At 40.7% G+C, this 14,539-nt stretch overlaps 1 protein-coding gene across 1 annotated transcript in view; it reads right to left on the minus strand.

Annotated features, from left to right (window-relative positions):
- The window catches only part of oct2 (organic cation transporter 2), a 31,452-nt gene that overhangs the window by 5,228 nt on the left and 11,685 nt on the right, over positions 1–14,539 (minus strand). The window contains 4 exon segments of the mRNA XM_042326241.1: positions 330–357; positions 2,548–2,671; positions 11,281–11,380; positions 11,602–11,714. Coding sequence (XP_042182175.1) covers positions 330–357; positions 2,548–2,671; positions 11,281–11,380; positions 11,602–11,714 — 365 coding nt within the window.

Raw genomic sequence — 14,539 nt, forward strand, 5'->3', positions numbered from 1 at the left:
TTCTACTTTGCACATTCTTCCACTGCAAACCTACCATTCCAGTGTTTTACTTGCTATATTGTATTTACTTTGCCACCATGGCCTTTTTTTGCCTTTACCTCCCTTATCTCACCTCATTTGCTCACATCGTATATAGACTTGTTTATACTGTATTATTGACTGTATGTTTGTTTTACTCCATGTGAAACTCTGTGTCGTTGTATGTGTCAAACTGGTTTGCTTTATCTTGGCCAGGTCGCAATTGTAAATGACAACTTGTTCTCAACTTGCCTACCTGGTTAAATAAAGGTGAAATAAAAATAAAATAAATAAAAGCAGGTCAGCCAGACCATGGTATGCTGCCCTCTTCTTGGCAACCTGTTGAGTCACAACAGGCGCAACGGTTTGTGTCAAGAACTAAAATGATGCTGGGATTTTTTTTTCACACTCAACAGTTTCCCTTGTTATCAAGATTGGTCCACCACCCAAAGGACATCCAGCCAACTTGACACAACTGTGGGAAGCATTGGAGTCAACATGGGCCAGCATCCATGTGGAACGCTTTCAACACCTTGTAGAGTCGATGCCCTGACAAATTGAGGCTGTTCTGAGAGCAAACGGGGGTGCAACTCAATATTAGGAAGGTCTTCCTGATGTTTTGTACACTCAGTGTAGTATTCTAATCATTTCTGCTGGTCCTCCCTTGATAGACAACGTAAATCCCACGGTTGTTTTTTCCTGCTCCCTGTAGATGGGGAAAAATATGGATTATTATTATTGCATGAATGGATGAACTAATGAATTTGTACCTTTGCTGCCATGATGCTGACCCACATTCCTCTGTTCAAGGGTTTGTTCAGTGGTATAGTCAAATCAAATTGATTTATAAAGCCCTTCTTACATAGATGACCAGCAGGGTCAAATAATAATAATCACAGTGGTTGTCGAGGGTGCAACAGGAGTAAATGTCAGTTAGCTTTTCATAGCCGATCATTCAGAATATCTCTACCGCACCTGCTGTCTCTAGAGAGTTGAAAACAGCAGGTCCAGGACAAGGTAGCACGTCCGGTGTACAGGTCAGGGTTCCATAGCCGCAGGCAGAACAGTTGAAACTGGAACAGCAGCACGGCCAGGTGGACTGGGGACAGCAAGGAGTCATCAGGCTAGGTAGTCCTGAGGCATGGTCATAGTGCTCAGGTCCTCCGAGAGAGAGAAAGAGAGAGAGAGAGCAGACTTAAATTCACACAGGACACCGGATAAGACAGGAGAAGTACTCCAGATAGACATGTTCTCGGTGTCTAATAATTGAAAGAAACAGAAAAGATCACAATAAGATATAAAGCTAAAAACAGATACAGAACTATATAATTAGCTTTTGGAAACACTCAGAAAAAGGCTTCTAAAAGGCTTCCTTCCCCAAATGAGGGACCCGTTTTGGTTTGAGGTAGAGAAATGGTTTGCTCTGTTGAAGAAGATAATCCAGATTGGGGGTGAGAGATTGTAATTCAGGAAGAGAGAACATTTTAGATAACTATACACATGCACAACACACAATACACAATACATGCTGTACAGTGCGTTGTTTTGTGACATGTATATCATGCATTTTACTTAGGATGTTTACCTTTTACATCCTGAATAAAGCCAACAAACAATGCAGATGTTTTACACCAGTTTTTAAACTAATTCACTGTTTTATAGCCTACTGAGTTCAGAAAACCTTAATGACAAGTGAATGCAAAGATAATCATATTCTCTTTTACAGTGGTGGAAAAAGTACCCAATTGTCATACTTGAGTAAAAGTAAAGATACCTTATTAGAAAATTATTCAAGTAAAAGTGAAAGTCACCCAGTAAAATACTACTTGAGTAAAAGTCTAAAACTATTTGCTTTTAAATATACATAAGTATCAAAAGTAGATCTAATTGCTAAAATATACTCAAGTTTTAAAAGTAAAACTATAAATGATTTCACATTGCTTATATCAACCAAACTGTACAATTTTTTAGTTTTTGTTAATTTACGGATCATTTACACTGCAACAATCAGACATAATTTGCAAACAAAGTATTTGTGTTTAGTGAGTCCGCCAGATCAGAGGCAGGAGGGATGACCAGGGATGTTCTCTGTTTAGTGAGTCCTCCAGATCAGAGGCAGGAGGGATGACCAGGGATGTTCTCTGTTTAGTGAGTCCTCCAGATCAGAGGCAGGAGGGATGACCAGGGATGTTCTCTGTTTAGTGAGTCTGCCAGATCAGAGGCAGGAGGGATGACCAGGGATGTTCTCTGTTTAGTGAGTCCTCCAGATCAGAGGCAGGAGGGATGACCAGGGATGTTCTCTGTTTAGTGAGTCTGCCAGATCAGAGGCAGGAGGGATGACCAGGGATGTTCTCTGTTTAGTGAGTCCTCCAGATCAGAGGCAGGAGGGATGACCAGGGATGTTCTCTGTTTAGTGAGTCCGCCAGATCAGAGGCAGGAGGGATGACCAGGGATGTTCTCTTGATAAGTGTGTGAATTTGACCATTTTCCTGCTGTTAAGCATTCAGAGCCCTGTGGGATGCCTCTGACCGTGTCATAGCCATCCTCAGAGAACAGGAAGGGGAGGTGGAGGTCTGGCCCCTCCTCCCGCTGGAGGTCCCGCCCTTCACTATGCACCACCTCATCAGCACTGGCCCCTGCTGCAGACACCACCCTGTCAATCGCACCCTGGAGCGCAGGGTTCGTGGTATATAGGAAGACATGAGCGGTATTTGAGCAAACCTGTTTTTTGGGGGGGTTACACTTTACAATAACTTCCATGAATAAAGCATTATAAATATCCTTCTAATTGCTTTATAATGTATCTGATGTTATGTCTTGACCTTTACAGTCAAATAAAATAAGCAAGATAAAAACAACAGGAGGCAATAAATCGATTAATAAAATATAATTTTTAAAAAAATAAGCCAAAACAAGTAACAGTCAAATCTAATTAAATTAAACATGTACAGTGCATTGGGAAAGTACTCAGACCCCTTCCCTTTTTCCACATTTTGTTACGTTACAGCCTTATACGTTACGTTACAGTTGACAGTGCATGTCAGAGAAAAAAATATAAGCCATGAGGTCGAAGGAATTGTCTGTAGAGCTCTGAGACAGAATTGTGTCTGGGGAAGGGTACCAAAAAATGTCTGTAAGATTGAAGGTCTCCAAGAATACAGTGGCCTCCATCATTCTTAAATGGAAGAAGTTTGGAACCACCAAGACTCTTCCTAGAGCTGAGCAATCGGGGGAGAAGGGCCTTGATCAGGAAGGTGATCAAGAACCCGATGCTCACTCAGATAGAGGTCCAAAGTTCCTCTGTGGAGATGGAAGAACCTTCCAGAAGGACAACCAACTCTGCAGCACTCCACCAATCAGCTCTTTATGGGAGAGTGACCAGACGGAAGCCACTCCTCAGTAAAAGGCACATGATGGCCCGCTTGGAGTTAGCTAAAGGACGCTGACCATGAGAAACAAGAGAAACCAAAATTGAACTCTTTGGCCTGAATGCCAAGCATCACGCCTGGAGGAAACCTGGCACCATCCCTATGGTGAAGCATGGTGGTGGCAGCATCATGCTGTCGGAATGTTTTTCAGAGGCAGGGACTGAGAGACTAGTTAGGATCGAGGGAAAGATGAATGGAGCAAAGTACAGAGAGATGCTTGATGGAAACCTGATCCAGAACACTCAGGACCTCAGACTGGGGTGAAGGTTCACCTTCCAACAGGACAACGACCCTAAGCACACAGCCAAGACAGCGCAGGAGTGGCTTCTGGACAAGTCTCTGAATGTCCTTGAGTAGTGCAGCCAGAGCCTGGACTTGAACATGATCAAACATCTCTGGAGAGACCTGAAAATAGCTGTGCAGCGACGCTCCCCATCCAAGTGGACAGAGCTTGAGAGGATCTGCAGAGAAGAATGGGATAAACTCCCCAAATACAATTCTGGCAAGCTTGTTGTGTCATACCTAAGAAAACTCTAGGCTGTAATCGCTGTCAAAGGTGCTTCAACAAAGTACTGAGTAAAGGGTCTGAATACTGATGTAAATGTGATTTTTAAGTTTTTTATTTGTAATACATTTGCAAAAATGTCTAAACCTGTTTTTGTTGTGTCATTATGGGGTATCGTGATGTCATTATGGGGTATTGTGATGCCATTATGGGGCATTGTGTGTAGATTGATGAGGGGGGAAAACTATTTAATCCATTTTAGATTAAAGCTGTAACGTAACAAAATGTGGAAAAAGTCAAGGGGTCTGAATACTTTCTGAATGCACTGTATGTAGTGTGAGTGGGTGGGGGTTTTGTGTGAGAGTGTCAGTGTAGTGTGTGAGTGTGTGTATATAGTGTGAATATATGGTCTTGTGAGTGTGCATAGAGCCAGGCGCTGGTGGAGTGGAAGAGCTGGGAGAACAGCTGGCTGGTGAGGGCTGCGTTGACCTGGCAGCACAGAAGCACATACATGTCATACATGTTCAGTACGCCATCTGGTGGTAGGAATAGGCAGTGACAGAAACTAGTAAAAACTTCATCTCAAAACAGAACAAAATCTTGCGTGTTAAAACATTTTGGAGGGGGGATTTGTTCACCAGGTATTCCCACACACACACAAAAATAGACATATATGATCGTAATCGAGGTATGAACTGTTTTTAAATTTTTTATACAATCTCTTTTTGGGTTTAGTTGTGGTCAATTTGCAGAGTAAAAAATATTATAATTATATTCCGGCCCCGACCACCCACTCCGAGAAAAATCATCCCGCAGCTGAATCTAGTTCCCTAGCTAGAAGGACACTCTTCCCAGTTGTCCTGTATATACAACGAACAAAAATATAAACACAACATGCAACAATTTCAAATATTTTACTGAGTTACAGTTCACATAAGGAAAACAGCCAATTTAAATAAATTCATTAGGCCCTAATCTATGGATTTCACATGACTGAGAATACAGATATGCATCTGTTAATCACAGATGACTTAAAGAGAGGTAGGGGTGTGGATCAGAAAACCAGTCAGTATCTGTTGTGACTGCCATTTGCCTCATGCAGCGCGACACATCTCCTTCACATAGAGTTGATCAGGCTGTTGATTGTGACCTGTGGAATGTTGTCCCACTCCTCTTCGTTTCTGGAAGTTGGTGGGAACTGGAACACGCTGTCGTACACATTGATCCAGGGTGACATGTCTGGTGAGTATGCACACCATGGAAGAACTGGGATATTTTCTTAACTTCAGGAATTGTGTACAGATCCTTGCAACATCGGGCCGTGCATTATCATGCTGAAACATGAGGTGATGGTGGGGGATGAATGGTACAACAATGGGCCTCAGGATCTCGTCACGGTATCTCTGTGCATTCAAATGGCCATCGATAAAATGCAATTGTGTTCGTTGTCCGTATGCCTGCCCATACCATAACCACACCACCACCATGGGGCACTCTGCCATCTGCCCAGTACAGTTGAAACTGGAATTAATCCGTGAAGAGCACACTTCTCCAGTGTGCCAGTGGCCATTGAAGATTAGTATTTGCCCACTGAAGTCGGTTATGACGCTGAACTGCAGTCAGGTCAAGACCCTGGTGAGGACGACGAGCACGCAGATGAGCTTCCCTGAGACACAGTTTGTGCAGAAATTCTTTGGTTGTGCAAACCCACAGTTTCATCAGCTGTCCGGTGTCTGGACTCAGACAAGCTGAAGAAGCCGGATGTGGAGGTCCTGGGCTATCGTGGTAACATGTGGTCTGCGGTTGTCAGGCTGGTTGGACATACTGTCAATTTCTGTAAAACGATATTGGAGAAATTAACTTTCAATTATCTGGCAACAGCTCTGGTGGACATTCCTGCAGTCAGCATGCCAATTGTACGCTCCCTCAAAACTTGAGACATCTATGACATTGTGTTGTGTGACAAAACTGCACATTTTAAAATGGCCTTTTATTGTCCCTCTCACAAGGTGCACCTGTGTAATGATCATGCTGTTTAATCAGCTTCTTGAAGGTGGATTGATTATCTTGGCAAAGGAGAAATGTTCACCAGTAGGGATGTAAACAACATTTGAGATAAATAATATTTTTATGCATATGGACAATTTCAGGTCATGAAATATGGGACCAACACTTTACATGTTGTGTTTATATTTCTGTTCAGTGAAGATTAATTATAGATTCTATTGATTCTATTATTGAGGTCCACTCACCAGACTGGTCTCAAACAGGTCCAGTTCCAATGTTGGATGATATCAGCTGACCTCTGACACTCTTCCTTCCCTGTCATGTCCAGTCAACCCAGTAAATACTAAAGGGACAGTGTTGGCCACACTCTGCCTTCATTGGCCACACTCTTCCTCCAGTGCACTATCCTGCAATTTACAAGAGAGCAAATCCAAAGCCTATTCCTGTGTCTCCTGTATTACCCATCTGTAGTACAACTCTGAATGCCTATACATAACAACGTAAATACTTTCTCTAGCAGCAGGCCCTGGGACGACTCCTCACCTCTGTTAGTGGTGGGTCATTGCACCCTTGTTATGTGTGACCATGACAGAAATAGACTGGCCTCTTAATCAAATTATTATAGCTGCTACCCAGATGACTGTATTGCTCGTAGCTGCTACCCAGATGACTGGATTGATCGTAGCTGCTACCCAGATGACTGGATTGATCGTAGCTGCTACACAGATGACTGGATTGATCGTAGCTGCTACACAGATGACTTGATTGATCATAGCTGCTAACCAGATGACTGGATTGATTGTAGCTGCTACCCAGATGACTGGATTGATCGTAGCTGCTACCCAGATGACTTGATTGATCGTAGCTGCTACCCAGATGACTTGACTGATCGTAGCTGCTACCCAGATGACTTGATTGATCGTAGCAGCTGCCCAGATGACTGGATTGATCGTAGCTGCTACACAGATGACTGGATTGATCGTAGCTGCTACCCAGATGACTGGATTGATCGTAGCTGCTACCCAGATGACTGGATTGATCGTAGCTGCTACCCAGATGACTGGATTGATCGTAGCTGCTACCCAGATGACTGGATTGATAGTAGCTGCTACCCAGATGATTGGATTGATAGTAGCTGCTACCCAGATGATTGGATTGATAGTAGCTGCTACCCAGATGACTGGATTGATCGTAGCTGCTACCCAGATGACTGGATTGATAGTAGCTGCTACCCAGATGACTGGATTGATCGTAGCTGCTACACAGATGACTGGATTGATCGTAGCTGCTACACAGATGACTTGATTGATCGTAGCTGCTACACAGATGACTGGATTGATAGTAGCTGCTACCCAGATGACTGGATTGATAGTAGCTGCTACCCAGATGACTGGATTGATAGTAGCTGCTACCCAGATGACTGGATTGATAGTAGCTGCTACCCAGATGATTGGATTGATAGTAGCTGCTACCCAGATGACTGGATTGATCGTAGCTGCTACCCAGATGACTGGATTGATAGTAGCTGCTACCCAGATGACTGGATTGATCGTAGCTGCTACACAGATGACTGGATTGATAGTAGCTGCTACCCAGATGACTGGATTGATAGTAGCTGCTACCCAGATGACTGGATTGATAGTAGCTGCTACCCAGATGACTGGATTGATAGTAGCTGCTACCCAGATGACTGGATTGATAGTAGCTGCTACCCAGATGACTGGATTGATAGTAGCTGCTACCCAGATGACTGGATTGATAGTAGCTGCTACCCAGATGACTGGATTGATAGTAGCTGCTACCCAGATGACTGGATTGATAGTAGCTGCTACCCAGATGACTGGATTGATCGTAGCTGCTACCCAGATGACTGGATTGATAGTAGCTGCTACCCAGATGACTGGATTGATAGTAGCTGCTACCCAGATGACTGGATTGATAGTAGCTGCTACCCAGATGACTGGATTGATAGTAGCTGCTACCCAGATGACTGGATTGATAGTAGCTGCTACCCAGATGATTGGATTGATAGTAGCTGCTACCCAGATGACTGGATTGATCGTAGCTGCTACCCAGATGACTGGATTGATCGTAGCTGCTACACAGATGACTTGATTGATTGTAGCTGCTACCCAGATGACTGGATTGATAGTAGCTGCTACCCAGATGACTTGATTCTATAATACTACATATTTCACTTCCTGTGTACAATATTATAGCATAACAATATCAACAGTAAAATCAACATCACCAAGTCTATGGGCCCAATAGCTATTGTTTTTACTGTAAAAGTGGCCAGTGTCCTAGTTCATTTCATATTCAACTAGTGTGGATAATCTGGTATGGGATGTATGCCTATGAAAAACTGGGAAAACCCCCACACCCTGTGGTTTATGGTACCCCCTTACAAGCCTAATCATCAAAGTGTATGCACAATATCTTCTCATGGAAAAAGTAAATTCAGTCACTCTTGAGGCAATGAGATGCAGCTAGTGTGTTCAGGAGGTGTCTGGTGCAGTGTACCCTACTCATACATTTCAATCATTGATCTGAATCATGAAGATACAGTAGATACCCTAAACCCTAAAAGTCAGCCCCAGCTTGCTACAGTATGTATGAGCACATTCCACCCTCCATTAGTGGCGTCCGGGAAGTTATCATGATTGAGTGGAGTCCGCTTCTGATGGACATACATTGGGGCAAAAAAGTATTTAGTCAGCCACCAATTGTGCAAGTTCTCACACTTAAAAAGATGAGAGAGGCCTGTAATTTTCATCATAGGTACACTTCAACTATGACAGACAAAATGAGAAAAAAATCCAGAAAATCACATTGTAGGATTTTAATTAATTTATTTCCAAATTATGGTGGATTTCTAACTTCCCTGAAAAGTTGCATATGTCAGTGTTTTTGGTGGTCTTCCTAAACCAGGATTCAGACACGGCTAGGACATCCGAGTGTGCTAGGGCAGTGAACAAAACCTACTTCGGGAGGAGGCCTCTAATGTTAACATGCATGAAAGATAATGTAGTCATCTGGAAAGCATTTACATTATCAGGTGTGCCTTCTTAAAAGTTAATTGGTGTAATTTATTTATTTATTATTGTGTTTGAGCCAATCAGTTGTGTTGTGACAAGGTAGGGGGTATACAGAAGATAGACCTATTTAGTAAAAGACCAAGTCGATATTATGGCAAGAACAGCTCAAATAAGCAAAGAGAAACGACAGTCCATCACTACTTTAAAACATGAAGGTTAGTCAATACGGAAAATGTGCGGTCACAAAAAAACATCTAGTGCCATGATGAAACTGGCTCTCATGAGGACCGCCACAGGAAAGGAAGACCCAGAGTTACCTCTGCTGCAGAGGATAAGTTCATTAGAGTTACCAGCCTCAGAAATTGCAGCCCAAGTAAATGCTTCACAGAGTTCAAGTAACAGACACATCTCAACATCAAATGTTCAGAGGAGCCTGTGTGAATCAAGCCTTCATAGCTGAATTGCTGCAGTGAAACCATTACTAAAAGGACGCCAACAAGAATAAAAATAGCTTGAGCCAAGAAATACAAGCAACGGACATACCAGTGGAAATTTGTCCTTTGGTCTTATTAGTCCAAATTTGAGATTTTTGGTTCCAACTGTCATGTCTTTGTGAGATGCAGTGTGGGTGAACAGATGATCTCTGCGTGTGTGGTTCCCACCGTGAAGCATGGAGGTGGTGGTGTGATGGTGCTTTGCTGGTGACACTGTCAGTGATTTATTTAGAATTCAATAGACACTTAACCAGCATGGCTACCACAGCATGCTGCAGCAATACGCCATCCCATTTGGTTTACGCTTAGTGGGACTATCATTTGTTTTTCAACACGACAATGACCCAACACACCTCCAGGCTGTGTAAGGGCTATTTTACCAAGAAGGAGAGTGATGGAGTACTGCATCAGATGACCTGACCTCCACAATCCCCCGACCTCAACCAAATTAAGATGGTTTGGGATGAGTCGGACCGCAGAGTGAAGGAAAAGCAGCCAACAAGTGCTCAACATATGTGGGAACTCCTTCAAGACTGTTGGAAAAGCATTCCAAGTGAAGCTGGTTGAGATAATACCAAGAGTGTGCAAAACTGTCATCTGTGGCTATTTGAAGAATTTCAAATAGAAAATATATTTGGATTTGTTTAACACTTTTTTGGTTACTAAATGATTCCATATGTTTTTTTCATAGTTTTGATGTCTTCACTATTATTCTACAATGTAGAAAATAGTAAAAATAAAGAAAAACCCTTGAATGAGTAGGAGTTCTAAAACTTTTGACCGGTAGTTTATATATGAGGGATTGGAAATGCTGCAGACGATTACATTGATAGAAGCCACAATCTATCTGCAATAATAAAGCTGATCTATTCCCTAATCTTTTATAAAAAATATTTGCTATTGTTGTCTGGATGTTGAAAATGCTTCCATCATTCCATCAGATTTAATTTTCCAAAATGTATTACAGTACACAATTACTTTCAATATCACATTTATCATGGGTTTACAATTGTGTTCATTAAACAAACAATTGTTATGGTATGAAACATTTTATTTTATGACGCTATAAACATGTTACAGACAAAACGTTTTTCATTTTTTGCTCCTCTCTTCTCTTAATTCTACTTTACATGTCACTTTTCTTCCTCCCAAGACTCGCGGAGTAACAGATAGCAGTACGTGTATAAATGTGTGTGTATACTGTATGAAATTCACCAAAATATATGAAATATGTTAGATGATGTATTATTTTCTGTTACTTCTGTTGGCATCGTTTCCTTTTGAGACTTATCTGTATCTCCTCCTGGTAACACAGAGAGTGCATAATAAGGGACTAATGCTAATTAATATAAACATAAACACAAACATAAACATAAACACAAACACAAACACAAACATTAACATTAACACAAACACAAACATTAACATTAACACAAACATTAACATTAACATTAACAGTAACAGTAACAGTAACATTAACATTAACATTAACATAAACACAAACACAAACATAAACACAAACATAAACACAAACATTAACATAAACACAAACACAAACATTAACATTAACACAAACATTAACATTAACATTAACAGTAACAGTAACAGTAACATTAACATTAACATAAACACAAACACAAACATAAACACAAACATAAACACAAACATTAACATAAACACAAACACAAACATTAACATTAACACAAACATTAACATTAACATTAACAGTAACAGTAACAGTAACATAAACACAAACACAAACATTAACATTAACACAAACACAAACATACCCATTTAAGTTCTCCACGTCTTCTATGGTCTCAGGGAAATCGATGCCTCTCATCTCTGGTAATAGCATGACCAGTCCACTGGACAACACGGTCATGACACCTACAGATAGACATGGTACGGTATTATCAAGCAGTGGAGCTGACAGTTCTGAGATGCAGAGATATGAGCTGTATATCACAGTAAGATCAATCTTTTGACGTCAATGTGAGAGTTTAATAATATGTTCTTCATCAATTTATCTGCATGTATTTCTAAAATACAAAATAAATGCAAATATATATATATATATTTTTAAAATGTAAAATACAATTGTGAAATACCATAGAGGAAGAGAGGCAGTTCCTGCCAGATACTGGCCAGTCTGTAGAGCAAGAAAGGGGCAACTATAGCTCCTATATCACTGGCTGATGAGCACACAGACACGCCCAGGTTTCTGTCAAATACAAGCGATATTAGTCTTGATATACAGTACACTACGTCATATCAATATGTTTTCATTATTTTTTTCAAACACTCGATCATACAGTAGTGTTTACACATATTCCAATGTGTATTATTGCATGTTACTGTTACGGTTCACATACACTTAGGTTGGAGTCATTAAAACTCGTTTTTCAACCAACCACAAATTTCTTTTTAACAAACTATAGTTTTGACAAGTTGGTTAGGACATCTACTTTGTGCATGACACAAGTCATTTTTCGAAAAAATTGTTTACAGACAGATTTTTTTCACTTATAATTCACTGTATCACAATTCCAGTGGATCAGAAGTTTACATACACTAAGTTGACTGTGCCTTTAAACAGCTTGGAAAATTCCAAAAAATGATGTCATTGCTTTAGAAGCTTCTGATAGGCAAATTGACATAATTTGAGTCAATTGGAGGTGTACCTGTGGATGTATTTCAAGGCTTACCTTCAAACTCATTGCCTCTTTGCATGACATCACAGGAAAATCAAAAGAAATCAGCCAAGACCTCAGAAAATAAATTGAGACTTCCACAAGTCTGGTTCATCCTTGGGAAACATTCCCAAATGACTGAAGGTACAACATTCATCTGTACAAACAATAGTACACAAGTATAAACACCATGGGACCATGCAGCTGCTCAGGAAGTTCTGTCTCCTAGATATGAACGTACTTTGGTGTGAAAAGTGCAAATCAATCCCAGAACAACAGCAAAGGACCTTGTGAAGATAATGGAGGAAACAGGTACAAAAGTATCTATATCCACAGTAAATCAAGTCCTATATCGACATAACCTGAAAAGCTGTTCTGCAAGGAAGAAGCCACTGCTCCAAAACCGCCATAAAAAAGCCAGACTACGGTTTGCAACTGCACATGGGGACAAAGATCATACTTTTTGGAGAAATGTCTTTTGGTCTGATGAAACAAAAACAGAACTGTTTGGCTATAATGACCATCGTTATGTTTGGAGGAAAAAGGGGGAGGCTTGCAAGCCGAAGAATAGCATCCCAACTGTGAAGCACAGGGGTGGCAGCATCATGTTGTGGGGGTGCTTTGCTGCAGGAGGGATGGTGCACTTCACAAAATAGATGGCATCATGAGGGAGGAAAATTATGTGGATATATTGAAGCAACATCTCAAGACATCTGTCAGGAAGTTAAAGCTTGGTCCCAAATGGGTCTTCCAAATGGAGAATGACCCCAAGCATACTTCCAAAGTTGTGGCAAAATGGCTTAAGGACAACAATGTCAAGGTATTGGAGTGGCCATCACAAAGCCCTGACTTCAATCCCATAGAAAATGTGTGGGCAGAACTAAAAAAGCGTGTGCGAGCAAGGAGGCCTACAAAACTGATTCAGTTACACCAGCCCTGTCAGGAGGATTGGTCCAAAATTCACCCAACTTATTGTGGGAAGCTTGTGGAAGGCTACCCGAAACGTTTGACCCAAGTTAAACAATTTAAAGGCAATGCTACCAAATACTAATTGAGTATATGTAAACTTCTGACCCACTGGGAATGTGATGAAAGAAATAAAAGCTGAAATAAATCATTCTCTCTACTATTATTCTGACATTTCACATTCTTAAAATAAAGTGGTGATCCTAACTGACCTAAGACTGGGAATTTTTACTAGGATTAAATGTCAAGAATTGTGAAAAACTGAGTTTAAATGTATTTGGCTAGGGTGTATGTAATCTTCCGACTTCAATTGTACTACTAACAGCAGTGTTGTGTTCGAGACCGCCTAAAGCGAGACTCAAGACCAAGACCGGAGAAGACGGAGACCAAAAAAATGGGAGTCCATTTCAAGACCATGATTGTAATTTTGTCAAATAATCACCATAATAAGAGTTCTAAATGTCCAGTATTTCTGTGTTCATATTTCACAACAACATCTGGATTCTTTAGACATTTAGAATAGTGAAAAAATTCATTCTGGGGGAAAATAGAGCCACTCTACAAATTATTACTAACCCAAACACAGTGGGGAACAATGGACCTTCAACTCCTTTAGAGAAGGGCTAAGGATTTATACAAATAATTATTATTATAATAATTATCATTATATTATTATTTTCAATGATGTTCTGATTTATTCTCTTGAGGTTTTATTGGAAAGGAAAGAGTTAACACTGAAGATACATTTTTTTTCTGACTTGTGATCATTGCCCTTGCTAGTTTGTATTGTATTGACATTTCCAGCCTGAGTTACATTCGTCCGTTTTTGTCCAGAATATTGAGCCATTGAAACTGAAACAGTGAATCCTGAATGGAGGCAACAAACTATGTACCAGACCAGCTGTGATTTACAACCAGATAGCAATATTTGTTTTGTATTGGTGAATTATATTAATCATGCATTGAACTGCATCCATCTATTCTGACAACAATGCCTTAGTGTACGTCATGGAACGCTGAGTTCAAATAGAACATATTTTAAAACCTCTTATGAAGTTAGTTTTGTAGGATAAATTGGGAATTGTATCTTTTTGACTGATATTACGATTGTCTGTTTGTTTCATATCTGCAAAGTCTTTAAAACATTGTCAGTTCCACTTCAAACTCACCGGTTACTTTGTGTGCTAAATGTGTCATTGTTGTGCAATGGGAAGTAATAGTTGTACATTTCGGCCCTATCCAATGGAGTAGTGGTGCTTTAACATCATGCTGTTGTGTGACTGCTGTCTTTCCATCAGCCCTATCCAATGGAGTAGTGGTGCTTTAACATCATGCTGTTGTGTGACTGCTGTCTTTCCATCAGCCCTATCCAATGGAGTAGTGGTGCTTT

The sequence above is a fragment of the Oncorhynchus tshawytscha genome, linkage group LG08 (assembly GCF_018296145.1).
Source record: "Oncorhynchus tshawytscha isolate Ot180627B linkage group LG08, Otsh_v2.0, whole genome shotgun sequence".
In the NCBI taxonomy this organism is placed as follows: domain Eukaryota; kingdom Metazoa; phylum Chordata; class Actinopteri; order Salmoniformes; family Salmonidae; genus Oncorhynchus; species Oncorhynchus tshawytscha.